At 40.1% G+C, this 14,025-nt stretch overlaps 1 protein-coding gene across 1 annotated transcript; it reads right to left on the minus strand.

Moving 5' to 3' along the window:
* Positions 1-213: 213 nt before the first annotated feature.
* On the minus strand, positions 214-4,626 carry LOC124281198 (cytochrome P450 2B5-like). The gene is made up of 4 exons (XM_046717219.1): positions 4,159-4,626; positions 2,002-2,517; positions 1,000-1,440; positions 214-435 (listed from the first exon to the last, which is right to left on the minus strand). Exons 1-4 carry the CDS (start codon positions 4,538-4,540, stop codon positions 251-253), a joined length of 1,524 nt encoding a protein of 507 aa, XP_046573175.1. The 5' UTR covers positions 4,541-4,626; the 3' UTR covers positions 214-250.
* Between the last annotated feature and the right edge of the window lie 9,399 nt (positions 4,627-14,025).

Here is a 14,025-nt window from a genome sequence, read left to right on the forward strand (position 1 = left end):
AGCTAGTACAGGCAGCCGCACATCCACATACACAAGCATGCACGTCGTCATATGAGCGAAATATTCTCAAGCACGACGTTAAACCCAATTTCACCTCACCTCATGAATTGTGACCCTCTTCAGACATGAGGTGTGATCAATAACATCTCAAGGAAGCCTTTCTAGCTCTAACGAAATGTAGTTTAAGCCTAAATACAGCATGTTTTTTTCTGGAAATCTTTGAAACATCTTTAACTGACATCGAACAAATTCATTCACATATCCTTTGTACAGCCCGAATCGAAAAGGCGGGAGGGCAATAGGTAAGACCCAATTTTCCTTTCAAGGGAGCTAACGGTCCCTTGTCTGGGAGGAACTGGAACCTCTGTATCATAGCAACCAAGAACAGGAACAATTCCATCCGGGCCAAAGATTCTCCGAGACACAATCTGCGACCTAAAAACAGATATATATATATATATATATATATATATACAAAGAGAGAGAGAGAGGGAGGGAGGGTATATTTTCTTATATTCCATTAAAACGTTTGGTGACCAAGACAAATGATGCATTGACACTTTAAGTAACATTCAGAGACAAAACAAACTGCCTCCCAAAATGTCCCAAGAGTTCCCAAAGTATTCCAGATTTTAGAAACTACCAACAAGTACCTTTACCTTTATGAACTACAATTTCATCAAGGTTGTGCAGTTGCAGGAACGTGTTTTAGAACGTAAACTTTGCAGCTCATGATGTGAATTGCGCTACTTAGTGGTTGCAAGGAATCATACAACAACGAACAACCAGTACCTCAGGTCGTCACAGGTGACATGTCTATCATTCATTGACAATAACAATCTTCGTCAGTTATCGGTCCCAAATACCGTGACCAGAATCCTAGTACCAATAACCATTATCACTGGTACAACATTTACCCATGCTCATCATACAGTCAGAAATGTATAGTAGACCTACTTTTAGCAGGAAATAAAGGTATAAAACAACTGCAATATTTACCCATAGAGAAGGGGATGAATTCTTCTTTCTTCAGATACTTCCCTTCATCATCTAGGAATCGTTCAGGTCTGAAGTTTTGGGGATCACCCCACTCGGCTGGATCTTGTAGAACCGAGTCCAAATTTGGCAGGACAGTCACGCCCTTTGGAAACGTGTAGCCCTGAAACTGGATGTCGTGAGGTACAGTGTGGGGAGCTGCAAGTGGAGCTATGTCTGAACATCTCATTATCTCACTGATGGTGGCTTCGACGTAGGGAAGACTAGTCTTGTCCTTCATGGTGGGAAGTCTGCTTTGCCCGATGTTGTCCTGTATCTCCCTGAAACACTTCTCCTGAACGTCGGGGTTGTGGAGGAAGTAAAGGAGAGTCCAGCGGATGGTGGTGGCAGTGGTCTCAGTTCCGCCTATGAATAAATCTCTGACAGTTTTCTCCAGGTGAAGTTCTGCAAGAACAATGAAACATAATAAGGGACGAGCAATACAAAATACAGCAGATACCCAGTTGATAGTGTTTGAACAGGCATAACATTGAGTCATCATTGGTCTACTGCTGGGTTATATAATTGGTTGCTGTGTAAAGTGTACGTTCGCGCTAGAAACCCCTTTGCTCCACTCATTGATAATGCAGCTCTATAACAAATGTTATTAGTAAACCGTGTGTTGGGAGTTTCAACACGCCTGAAACGACACGTTTTTAGACCATATAACTGGTGTGTTATTATGGGTAGTGGCTCCGAATGCAAAACATTAACTTGTGTGGAAGAAGAAGCCAAACAATATATTTGCTAATTCTACTTTAAGCTCAACCTGCTACCAAACCTGTAGTTGCTTCCACGAAGTCGCATTTCTTTGATGACTTGATTCTGCTTTCTGATCCCTTTTGATTTCCATGAGTGACATCATAAATCTCATCTCTAAGAAAATTATATTCAATCTTAATTGTTTATGTAATGTCATACAATCATGGACTATTCTGTTATAGAAATGGTAACTTGTCAACTTACTATCAAACGTGTCGTCGCTTCCACGAAGTTTCATTTCCTTGATGTAAGCTGTGATGAAATCGTCCACATTGTCTTCGTCGTAACTCTTCAAGTGTTCCTCAATATCCTTTTCAATTTCACCTTTCTCAATTGTTTCCATACTCTGCATCATTTTTTTAAAATTGAAAAAATCTCCTGGGATAAACCTTACAATTGGAAATAAATTCAGTGTACTTGCTCCCCCGAGTAGGTCCAAAATATTCTCTGTAGCTTTTAAGAATTTGACAAACCGTGGATCATCATACTCAAACTGCTTCCCCAAACAAACAGCACAAATGATATTAGACACGGCGTTGTGCACGAGTCGTTTGCAGTCGAAAACATGTCCACCCTTTTTCTCGAGTGCTTTAAGGAAGACCGACAACTCATTGTGTATTTTGGTCTCCAGAAGGGACTTCCCCATCCCAAAATCTCTGAGTGTTGTTAATGCAAATTTTCTTTGTACTTTCCAGTGGGCGCCTGAGGTCCCTCCTATACCTGAAATGGTGAAAGGCGGAGAGAATAGTTTCCTTTAAAAAATCATAAAACTTCTTGAATCACGAGTGCAGTTTTGGTGTGTAATGTCTCTCTTTTGTTACGGTGAATAAATTGCCGTGACAAAAGGTTTAAGAGTCCCCTTTGAACTAGCAAAATATAACAGAGACAAGTCTAAAATATTCAATAATATATTGAGCAAACAATGAGCAAGCTACAATGCATCACAATAGAGATTTCTAGTACAATGCAATTGAATCACAAATCTAAAGTATTGGGTCACAAATATAAGATATCAACTCACCACGAGCCTTGACATTTACAGTGAGAGCAGATATATTCTAATTTAAGGTTGTTAAAAAAAGGGTTGAATAAGGCAGGCAGTGACTGTCTGGAACGAAGGACAGACGATGTTGACGAAGGCAGACAACGACGGTAGGCAGATGACGGCAGACAGATGTACACAACTCCAGTGATATGATAAGTCCATGTGTTAGTCCGTGTGTGATTCCGTCGCACAACACAACAACCAACCTTTATATAGCTCTTACACAGTTTTCGGGCATTCTAGTAAAGATAGGCTGCATCTTTAACCACTCAGAATGTTATCGAAATTCGTCGAACATACGACCGGGAGTCAAAACAAATAGTTGTACAAAAGATTGCCCCAAGGGAGCAACACTGAAGCGCTATCAAAAAAGGCGTACCACTAAAAATACTATTGCCATTGAACATACATGACGCAAGGTGTGAGCCGCAACCCACACTCAAAACTTTAAATATTGTGACCCAATAATAACTATCACCTGAGCAATAATTTTACAAATTACAAAAAAATGTTGAACGTAAAATAGAAGTGTTTCCGTGGTATATGCTTTGGAGTGAGAGCAATAGTTCTGTGTTTATATTTTTCTTAGAGGCGATGTGCACGCTTTCTTGATTCTGCATTGCAAAATCCCATGTGAACACTTTAACAGAGGGTGCAGAGCGTTTATTACGGTATGCCTTACAATTCCAACATATTGCCCTACCGATCCAATCTTTAATATTTCAGGTCGCGATTACGTCGAGGGTAAAAACATCCTCATGCTGAAATGTCGTACTAGGGGTTTTGTAGCCTTTATTGCAAAAACATACTGCCTATAGTTTCAGCTCTATATCACGAGGACGTTAGATGCCCTGAAGGATATGGTTCAGTTTAATACTTATTAACTGACAATGATTTCACTCCAACCTTCCTTATGTCTTACAATTGGTCTTCACCAATCAGTGCTTGTCTTAAGAAGACACCAACGGTCAAGCTCCATGACATGGTTGATACATGTTATTGTATCCAAATTCCAAATCGATGCCCACGTTGGCAGGCACGTGGTTAATGGGTTCATACTCGAATATTTATCATAAATACTGCTGAGAGCAGCGCTACACAACAAACGAACGAAGAAACAAAATACCTCGGGAGACAAATAAACTGTAGCATAAATGTACCATAATTTATCATACCTTTGCCTAGAGCAAAATAATCAGTTCACTATTCAATAGTGTTGAGAGTGGCAACACAACAAAGAAACAGAAGAACTCGGCAGACAAATCAACAGTAGCATAAATGAAAACACATAACGCAATAATGGCAATTTCACATACCTTTGCCTTGAGCGAAAAAATCTGTTAGAAACGATTTTGGTCTTCCGGAGAAAACGTCACCATTCTTCACGAGGGCCTCCTTAATGGCACTGTATCCACTGAGGACAATGACTGGCTGATTGAAGATGTACACGCTGAAGATGTTTCCATACTGACGCCGCAGTTTGCTGAATGTTACCCTGATGTCGGCATCAATGGACAAGACGTTGCCCACGAACGGAAGAAGAGGGGGACCAGGGGGAAGACCAGGAGGACGCCGCGTTGACAGCCATAGAATAAGTGCTACATTGATGAACACCAGTATCAGAGATGTATTAAACATCAACAGTCCCGTCAGTGATGCTATGGCAGCAAATATTGCAGCAGAGCTGGAGCTAACCATACTGGCTGTCGTTTGTGATCTCCACCCACTGAAAACTGACTTCTCTTGTCGCTCACGCAACCTTATAGAAAACGCTCATGTGACGTCAGCAGAATGGAAACGAAGAGGTGACATTTTGGCGTTGTTGCATTGTCGCATTGTCGCCCTTTTGTAGAATTAAAAATGTTATTCAAAGGGGGCAACATGGCCAAAGTATCGCAGTGTCACATTTTCGTGCTTTGGGTAATTTGAGACTTTTTACTTGTTTTTGTAAGAGCGGCAATGCATCAACGGGCAATGTCCCTTCTTGGATTCCATACACATGCTACTCATGACGCAACAATAACACAAAGGGCGACAGTTGTGTGAGTGGAGCGACGATAAGAAAACGTATGTTGACCTTGAGACATGTTGCCGTTTGTTAGCCTTGCTCGGGGCAACACTGAATATTAAGCCCATCGATGTATAGTAAATATATCAGTTAAAGGCACAACGTCACACCACATCTCCATAAAAATACATAATGCGTTTCTCTCAATAATACTATCAGCTTTCAGGGAGGCTACCACATAATATAACACACACACACACACACACGAAATATGAATTAAGATTACATTATTAATTTTATAAAGTTCGAATAATTGCAGCATTGCTTACAATCGACTCTCGCGCCCTCTACCGACCGAACATTATTTCAAGCGAACCCCATAGAGTTATATCCCTTTGAATGCTCCTTACTGGCTAGCGAACAGTTATCGCCGCGTGACAGTTATCGCCAGCATATCAGTATCACACGTGCACAGTTCCTGTCAATTACAATCCCGGGTTTTTTTCCCCATGGTATATGACAACAATAAAGAACAGCAAAAGAACATTCTTCACGGTGAGTAACATAAGAGAAAAATGAAAGATAAGTTATGAACCCTATAAATTGTTTTAACTTAGTCGGGGGTGGGGGTGGGGGTGTGTTTGTGTGTCCCGCAACCTATATAATAGCAAGTTCAAGTCCACAAGTCATTAATTGTTTCAGTCCCTATCAATCTACTGTAAAAGAAACACTCAAATAGTCAAATATTATGTATTATTTCACGAATGGCATGAGAAGTTCGGAATGGCGATAACTCTTAATTACAGTTTGTTGTGAGAAAACATCTATTATACTGCCATGATTCCCTTCCGCCGCGTTATATAAAAACATGATCGGCGGCAGTGAACGGGCTGGACACATCGGTGTATATAATATCTAATTAAGCATCATAATTAATTCTGTTTCATTAATTTAACGTACGGCGGAGTAATTTTGTAAATACCGCTAAAATATGGCGATAACTGTTCGGTAGCCAGTACAAATATGCTGTAACCGAACCTGTGATTGAAACCAGTTCGGCAAACACCGACAACACCGCGTGCGACAGTTTTTTGATGTACAATCGTTTACATTCCATATTCCATATTCTCCTCGAAGTTTCAGTTATCGATTTCAGGCAAGTCGACTGACTGAGTTTGGTTTTACGCCGCTTTTATCAATATTCCAGCAATATCACGGCGGGGGACACCAGAAATGGGCTTAACACATTGTGCCCATGTGGGGAATCGAACCCGGGTCTTCGGCGTGACGAGCCAACGCTTTAACCACTAGGCTACCCCACCGCCCCTCAGGCAAGTTGAAGGGGATAAGTCTTTTATTGCATCAATTGGACGCTAAAGTGAGTGCATATGCCCCCAATATATAAAATTTAGGCCAATTTATTGTGGAAAATGTGTGACATTGTGATTTAAAGAGGTAGGTCGAGATAAGGAGACAAAAAGGAAGCCAATCATTTATTGGGATAACGTGTTATTTTTATCTATATCATCTAGAAATTATGATTTAAGCTAATAACTACTCTTTGATGAAAAAAAAAACAAACAAACTATTTATCAAAATGAAACAGCAAAACAATTTTGTCATTCATAGCTTGTATTTGTGATGATGGCAATGTAATGCGAGAAGCTTGCCTCGTCTGGGGTTCATATGCTGCTCTCAGCTACAGGCCTACAGAGCTGGCCCATATAGGGAAGGCTCTTGCCACTGAGCGGCACATGCACAGCTCAAAAGAGTCAGTGTGACCTGACACACATCGCAGTGTTTTGGCAAGACTGTCCTTTATCGGATACAACCTGTGATCGAGAAACCTAGATTTACACGGGCTCTTTACAAAGTGTAGAAATCATTCTTTAACCTTAATCATATGTCAGTTCACATGTATCCATATCCTATACGTCGGTGAATACACAATACCATTTAGAAAGTGATCAAATATAACCCAAGTTATATTTGAGATTAAACTTTTTCAAAACAGTACAGATTGCAGTAGTATTGTTAGGTTTGTCCCATCCGGGATTCGAGCCCACCACACCCTCAGAGTCAAGCACCTAATCAGTGGCTGTGTTGATGCAGAAAATAATGTTCACTTCAATTAGTTTATAATTTCATGCACTAAAGATACTTGTTGTCAAAAGGTTATAGTTTTATGTTGCAAAGTACAAAGTGCTAAAATAGTGTAGTAATTTTCATTGTAAAATTTAGTTCAGATGAGGTTCAGAAAGTCTAGCTAGGCTAAAACTGTTATTAGTTTTCCAAAAAAGTATTATCATGATTGTCTTAACAGATTACTTCCCCTTATTGTTAGTGTTGCTCCTCATTAGAGCACATGGCTTGTCACTGCCTCCATGTTGGAGACATCAGCTGTTGTAGTTGGCATGAACACAAATTTTTCTGAACCTCACCAAGCCAAAGAAAGAAGTGAAAGTGAAATTGAACGTATACCAGAATAAATTTTTGGTGCGAGTAAAGAATTTTTGTGTTTTGCATCCACATCAGTTCAGAAATTTTTTCTACCATTGCCATATGATGTTGGAACTGAAGAACGTTGACCATCAGAACTTCAAGGCCAAATAACGTCAGTTGTGTTACCCTAATTGGACTTAGTGAATATTTGTGGACATTTGTTTCTTGCATAATTGACCATCATAGTATAGTGTGATGTGTAATATGTAACGTGCTATGACGGCAACGGCAGGGGATGATGTGTTTTATCTGCAGGATGAACAATCTGATTTGACATTGAATGAACAATCTGATAATGTGAAACGCAGTGAGCAGACTGTAGAAACTTCTGGTGAAGGTATCCAGTATCCAGTTGACCAGGTCGAGACTGACCACACTAAAGTTAAGCCAGTTAGAGAGTCAGGAAGAGTTAAAACTTTGACTGAGAAAGGGAAAGTTGAAAGGTTACGATGGTTGAAGAATCAACAAACTGCAGCGCTTTCAGCCATAACAAAGAAGAGAAATGAACTTTCCAGATTAATGTTGAATAGTGGTAGTGACAATTTACATTCAGTGAAGTTTTGTTTTGTTGAGTTGATTGATTTGTGTAAACAGTATCACACTTACTTTGCTTCCTATTATGAGCAGCTTGATTCTGAGGCAGATAGAGATTGTGAGAGAAAACGTTATGAAGAAAAGAGTTTTCTATTCTTAGCTCTAGAAAGGTAGTTGAGAGTTGGATTTCAAATGAGAGACTTTTGTTTGATAAGAGTGATGATCTGTCAAATAGGGGTTCCCAAGCTTCAGGTAAAACTACAAGTTCAACAAGATCGGCTCTAGCTAAGGAAAAGGCAAAATTGGCTGAACTTCTTGCATGGACATGTTAGAGGAAACAGGTAAAATGAAGGAGCTTCTGTTGAACATAGAAATTGCTAAGACTAGGGCAAGAGAGATTGTTTATGCAGATATAGACTCCGAGCTACAGGGTGATTCAAACCTCAGACAGAATACACGTCCCAAGGTTTGAACCCAAATGCAAGTTATTTCACACCTTCAACACAAGTTCACCCACCTTTGACTATGAATACTATGGATTCATCTGTTCAGCAAACACTGCAGTCTACCCAGAATGATGTGCTACTCAAACCCACAGACAGATGACAACTGCCATGTTTCTTCCACAACCTGAAGTACCCAAGTTTAGGGGCGACCCAACAGCATACAGCTCATTCATGATGTCATTTGATGCTAGGATAGTTGCTCACACCACAAACAGTATAGACAGGCTGTACTATCTGGACCAGCAGCTGGAGGGAAAACCAAAGGAGTTAATAGCTGGATGTTTGTACATGGCACCAGTGGAGGGATACATGAAGGCTCGGGAGTTGCTGGCTGGAGAATACGAGGATCCATACAAGGTTTCTACAGCGTACGTCAATAAGGTACTTTCATGGCCAGATATTAGGCAAGAAGATAGTCAGAAGTTGAAACAGTTCTCATTCTTTCTCACCAATTGTTCACATGCTATGAATAATATATGAATCCCAAATGACCGTCCTGAACCATACACCCAATTTGCAGGCTATAGTACAGAAGTTGCCTCAATACCTCCAGAACAAGTGGCGAGATCACATTACCAAGTGTAGGATCCAAAGCAACAGGATAATCGGATTTAAAGATGTCGTGGAGTTCATAGACTTCGCAGCCAAATCAGCGAACGAGCCCATTTTCAGTAAAGAAGCGATGAGTAAAACTGAAAGTAATCGTGGACCTGCTCCAAGCAGAGCATTTAGGAAGCACAAGCTGATTGCTAGCAAACCAAGGTCTAGCACTTTCGCAACAAATGTCGGACAGAACTGGTGCGAGTAAAGACTTTTTTCATCCACAGGCTCAGTCAGTTAGGCTGCTGACTTTGTGTGCTGCGATTTGCTGCCTGACTACGAGGGTGTGGGTTCGAATCTCGGATGAAACTCAACCCAACAAAAGTACAAGAATATCTGCTTTACTGAGAAAGTGTAATCCCAAATATAACTTGTGTTACTAGACGTCGGTGTTTGTAAAAACAACAGCGTGTCTTTGTTACAATATCAGATGTTTCACATAGGTGTCAGCGGAGATACCACAGTTGACAGCTATTTTATAATGTCCAAAGTTCTTTTATAAAACTATTGATATAGATAAAAATGAAAATCGGTCAGCGTATTTTCTATTTATCCTTTAAAAGTATGCCCCTTTCACATAAGAATTTCACGCTCAGACAGTGGGGTAATCAATCTGCTTTAGTGAACCTAAGGACAAACTTTATGGATAAACAACTTCTTTATTCACGTGATGCGACGTTTCGATACGATTCTTGTGTCTTTGTCAAGCAGGTATGAACAAAAGCAGCAAGAAGATAATTGAGAAGTGTAGTGACAATGTGATGACAAGGAATTACATCTCGAAGCCAGTGGGATGTACATACAGAGCAGGATGAGATATATCACGATGCCATCGCCTGGATTAAGTTTGATGAATCCATAACTGTTTCTAAAATGAATGTTTACTGCGCATTAAGTTATATACCACCTCACAAATCAACATATTACAAGTACTATGATTGTGACGTATTTGCAGGGCTTGAAAATCAAATCGCCAACTATTCTGTTATAGGGGAAGTATTCATACTAGGAGATCTAAATGGCAGAACACAACAAAGAGAACATGTCCCTTGCCTCAACCTGAAGTAATAGTGTTGTCAATTTCTTGACCCTGACCTTGGTTTTCACCCGTAATGTTTACATTGTCAGTTTTGCCTTTTGATGACCACTCCGCATGCAGAGGAGCATGATCAGAGAAGAGGTTGAAGTTTGCAGCTATAAATTTTGGAATATTTCGATCATGTGTCACTAGTACACAATAGATAATCAATAACACTAAGTCCATTTGAACCATTAAATGTGTAGTCGTTCGACATAGACGAACTGTGTCTTCCATTCAATATTCTGAGGCCAGTAGACTTGCATAATGGGATAGGTTTCTTCCCCTCTTTCACGACCAGATGCCACGTTCAATCATCGACGTCAACATCTGCGTGTTTACATTGACTACTCAAATTTTTTAAACATACACTGACCCCAACATGTTTATGTTCACATTTACTACTCGTATTTTGTAACACTCATTGACCACAACATCCGCATGTTTACATTGACCACCTGCATTATTTGTTAAACACACCTCGACCTTTGAGGTTCTTGAGCGGCATATAGAAGTTGGTATTCAAGTATAAGACAAAATATTATGGATGTCAACTTCTTCTTTATTGTTTAGACAACTTATACCTCGACTTATATTTGCTTGTTTACATTCACCACTCGCATTATCTAAGCACACATCGACCTTTTATTTGCGTGTTTACATTCACCACTCGCATTATCTAAGCACACATCGACCTTTTATTTGCTTGTTTACATTCACCACTCGCATTATCTAAGCACACATCGACCTTTTATTTGCTTGTTTACCTTCACTACACGCATTATCTAAGCACACATCGACCTTTTATTTGTTTGTTTACATTCACCACTCGCATTATCTAAGCACACATCGACCTTTTATTTGCTTGTTTACCTTCACTACACGCATCATGTTATCGTACATATACCTTCGCGTTTGCGTATTTATTTACTTTACACATTAAACTCCCATCAACCCTCGCATGTTTTAGTAATGATGTTCCCTGTTGCTGGACGTTCAAATGAGCACGAACCCCTCTTTCTAAGTTTTTGTGCTCATATACATGCGTGTGTTTGTCTCGGAATATCGGACGGTGATAGGTCAGGCAAGCAAAAATACATTCACTCACTCTGTCCCTAAACTGAACCGGAAACCTGCACATTGTTAAACATGACAAATGTAAGACAGTCAGTGATGACGTGACTTCTAGTGTATTGCCTCTTGTCAAGTATTCGGAAAGATCGTCTCACATGTTGTTGCAATCAAGTGGATGAACATATGCTGTGCTCAAGATATATCTTGGCTTCAGCTTTTATTACATGGCTATGTAATCCCAGCAGTATCGCTGGATTCAACCAAACAAGGAATGTCGGGAATAGAACCCAGGATTCTGCCGTGACGAGTCAACGCTTTAACCACTATGTAACCTGCTGCACCTTGATTCAAAATACAACAATCCACCCTAAGACAATGCATGTAGGTCTGTTGTATTTGGAACACTCTAGCACACGTGTTCAGGTAATTAGAGTGAGTGAGTTTTAGTTTTACGCCGCTTTTAGCAATATTCCAGCAATATCACCCTGGGTGACACCAGAAATCGGCGTCACACATTGTACCCATGTGGGTAATAGAATGCGAGCCTTCGGTGTGACGAGCGAACGCTTGAACCATTAGGCTCTCAGGTAATTAGTGACACCCCGTACACACGACAGTCAGTTCGTCATACGACCGTCATATGACAGAGGCATATTGGTGTCCATGTACAATCAGTCCGGATGGAAATTCTTTCGTCCTGACCGAAAACGGCACTTTACGGATGGCCACTGTGTAAGTTTTCCATGTTCTTGATGATAAGTACAATTTAACATAACATGCATGTACATCACTAAAGGAAGCTTTATTCATGCCCTTACAATTGTTTTATGACAGTGTAAATGTGTTAAACTGTTGTAGTTGTATTGCATTGTTTCTCTTACGATTAAGAAGCCTGGGATAATCCAGTAAATACATTTAGAATGGAGTAAAGAGAAATATGCAATAAGCTGGAATATTTGAGCCTAGTATTGCTACTTGGTGAACACTGTTTTCTTTGAAATTGCCATTATAACTGCCACGCAATCGTAATTGTTCTGCCTAAAAGTTTGTACAGACACCTTTTTTGTTAACTGCCATTTTAATCTTTTAGACTACAACTGATTCTTGTTTGCTGGTTTCTCATTGAATTCGTTTAGGCATAGATTTTTAGATGAACAGTTTCAACTACACGTAACACACTTTACGTCAAACATGAACTTGGAAAATGGGTTTGTGAATGAGTTAAATGTGTAGTCGTTCGACATAGACGAACTGTGTCTTCCATTCAATATTCTGAGGCCAGTAGACTTGCATAATGGGATAGGTTTCTTCCCTCTTTCACGACCAGATGCCGCGTTCAATCATCGACGTCAACATCTGCGTGTTTACATTGACTACTCAAATTTTTAAACATACACTGACCCCAACATGTTTATGTTCACATTTACTACTCGTATTTTGTAACACTCATTGACCACAACATCCGCATGTTTACATTGACCACTTGCATTATTTGTTAAACACACCTCGACCTTTGAGGTTCTTGAGCGGCATATAGAAGTTGGTATTCAAGTATAAAGACAAAATATTATGGATGTCAACTTCTTCTTTATTGTTTAGACAACTTATACCTCGACTTATATTTGCTTGTTTACATTCACCACTCGCATTATCTAAGCACACATCGACCTTTTATTTGCTTGTTTACATTCACCACTCGCATTATCTAAGCACACATCGACCTTTTATTTGCTTGTTTACATTCACCACTCGCATTATCTAAGCACACATCGACCTTTTATTTGCTTGTTTACCTTCACTACACGCATTATCTAAGCACATCGACCTTTTATTTGTTTGTTTACATTCACCACTCGCATTATCTAAGCACACATCGACCTTTTATTTGCTTGTTTACCTTCACTACACGCATCATGTTATCGTACATATACCTTCGCGTTTGCGTATTTATTTACTTTACACATTAAACTCCCATCAACCCTCGCATGTTTTAGTAATGATGTTCCCTGTTGCTGGACGTTCAAATGAGCACGAACCCTCTTTCTAAGTTTTTGTGCTCATATACATGCGTAATGTTTGTCTCGGAATATCGGACGGTGATAGGTCAGGCAAGCAAAAATACATTCACTCACTCTGTCCCTAAACTGAACCGGAAACCTGCACATTGTTAAACATGACAAATGTAAGACAGTCAGTGATGACGTGACTTCTAGTGTATTGCCTCTTGTCAAGTATTCGGAAAGATCGTCTCACATGTTGTTGCAATCAAGTGGATGAACATATGCTGTGCTCAAGATATATCTTGGCTTCAGCTTTTATTACATGGCTATGTAATCCCAGCAGTATCGCTGGATTCAACCAAACAAGGAATGTCGGGAATAGAACCCAGGATTCTGCCGTGACGAGTCAACGCTTTAACCACTATGTAACCTGCTGCACCTTGATTCAAAATACAACAATCCACCCTAAGACAATGCATGTAGGTCTGTTGTATTTGGAACACTCTAGCACACGTGTTCAGGTAATTAGAGTGAGTGAGTTTTAGTTTTACGCCGCTTTTAGCAATATTCCAGCAATATCACCCTGGGTGACACCAGAAATCGGCGTCACACATTGTACCCATGTGGGTAATAGAATGCGAGCCTTCGGTGTGACGAGCGAACGCTTGAACCATTAGGCTCTCAGGTAATTAGTGACACCCCGTACACACGACAGTCAGTTCGTCATACGACCGTCATATGACAGAGGCATATTGGTGTCCATGTACAATCAGTCCGGATGGAAATTCTTTCGTCCTGACCGAAAACGGCACTTTACGGATGGCCACTGTGTAAGTTTTCCATGTTCTTGATGATAAGTACAATTTAACATAACATGCATG

The sequence above is a fragment of the Haliotis rubra genome, unplaced genomic scaffold (assembly GCF_003918875.1).
Source record: "Haliotis rubra isolate DU_JTF1 unplaced genomic scaffold, ASM391887v1 Scf280, whole genome shotgun sequence".
NCBI classification, from domain to species: Eukaryota; Metazoa; Mollusca; class Gastropoda; order Lepetellida; family Haliotidae; genus Haliotis; species Haliotis rubra.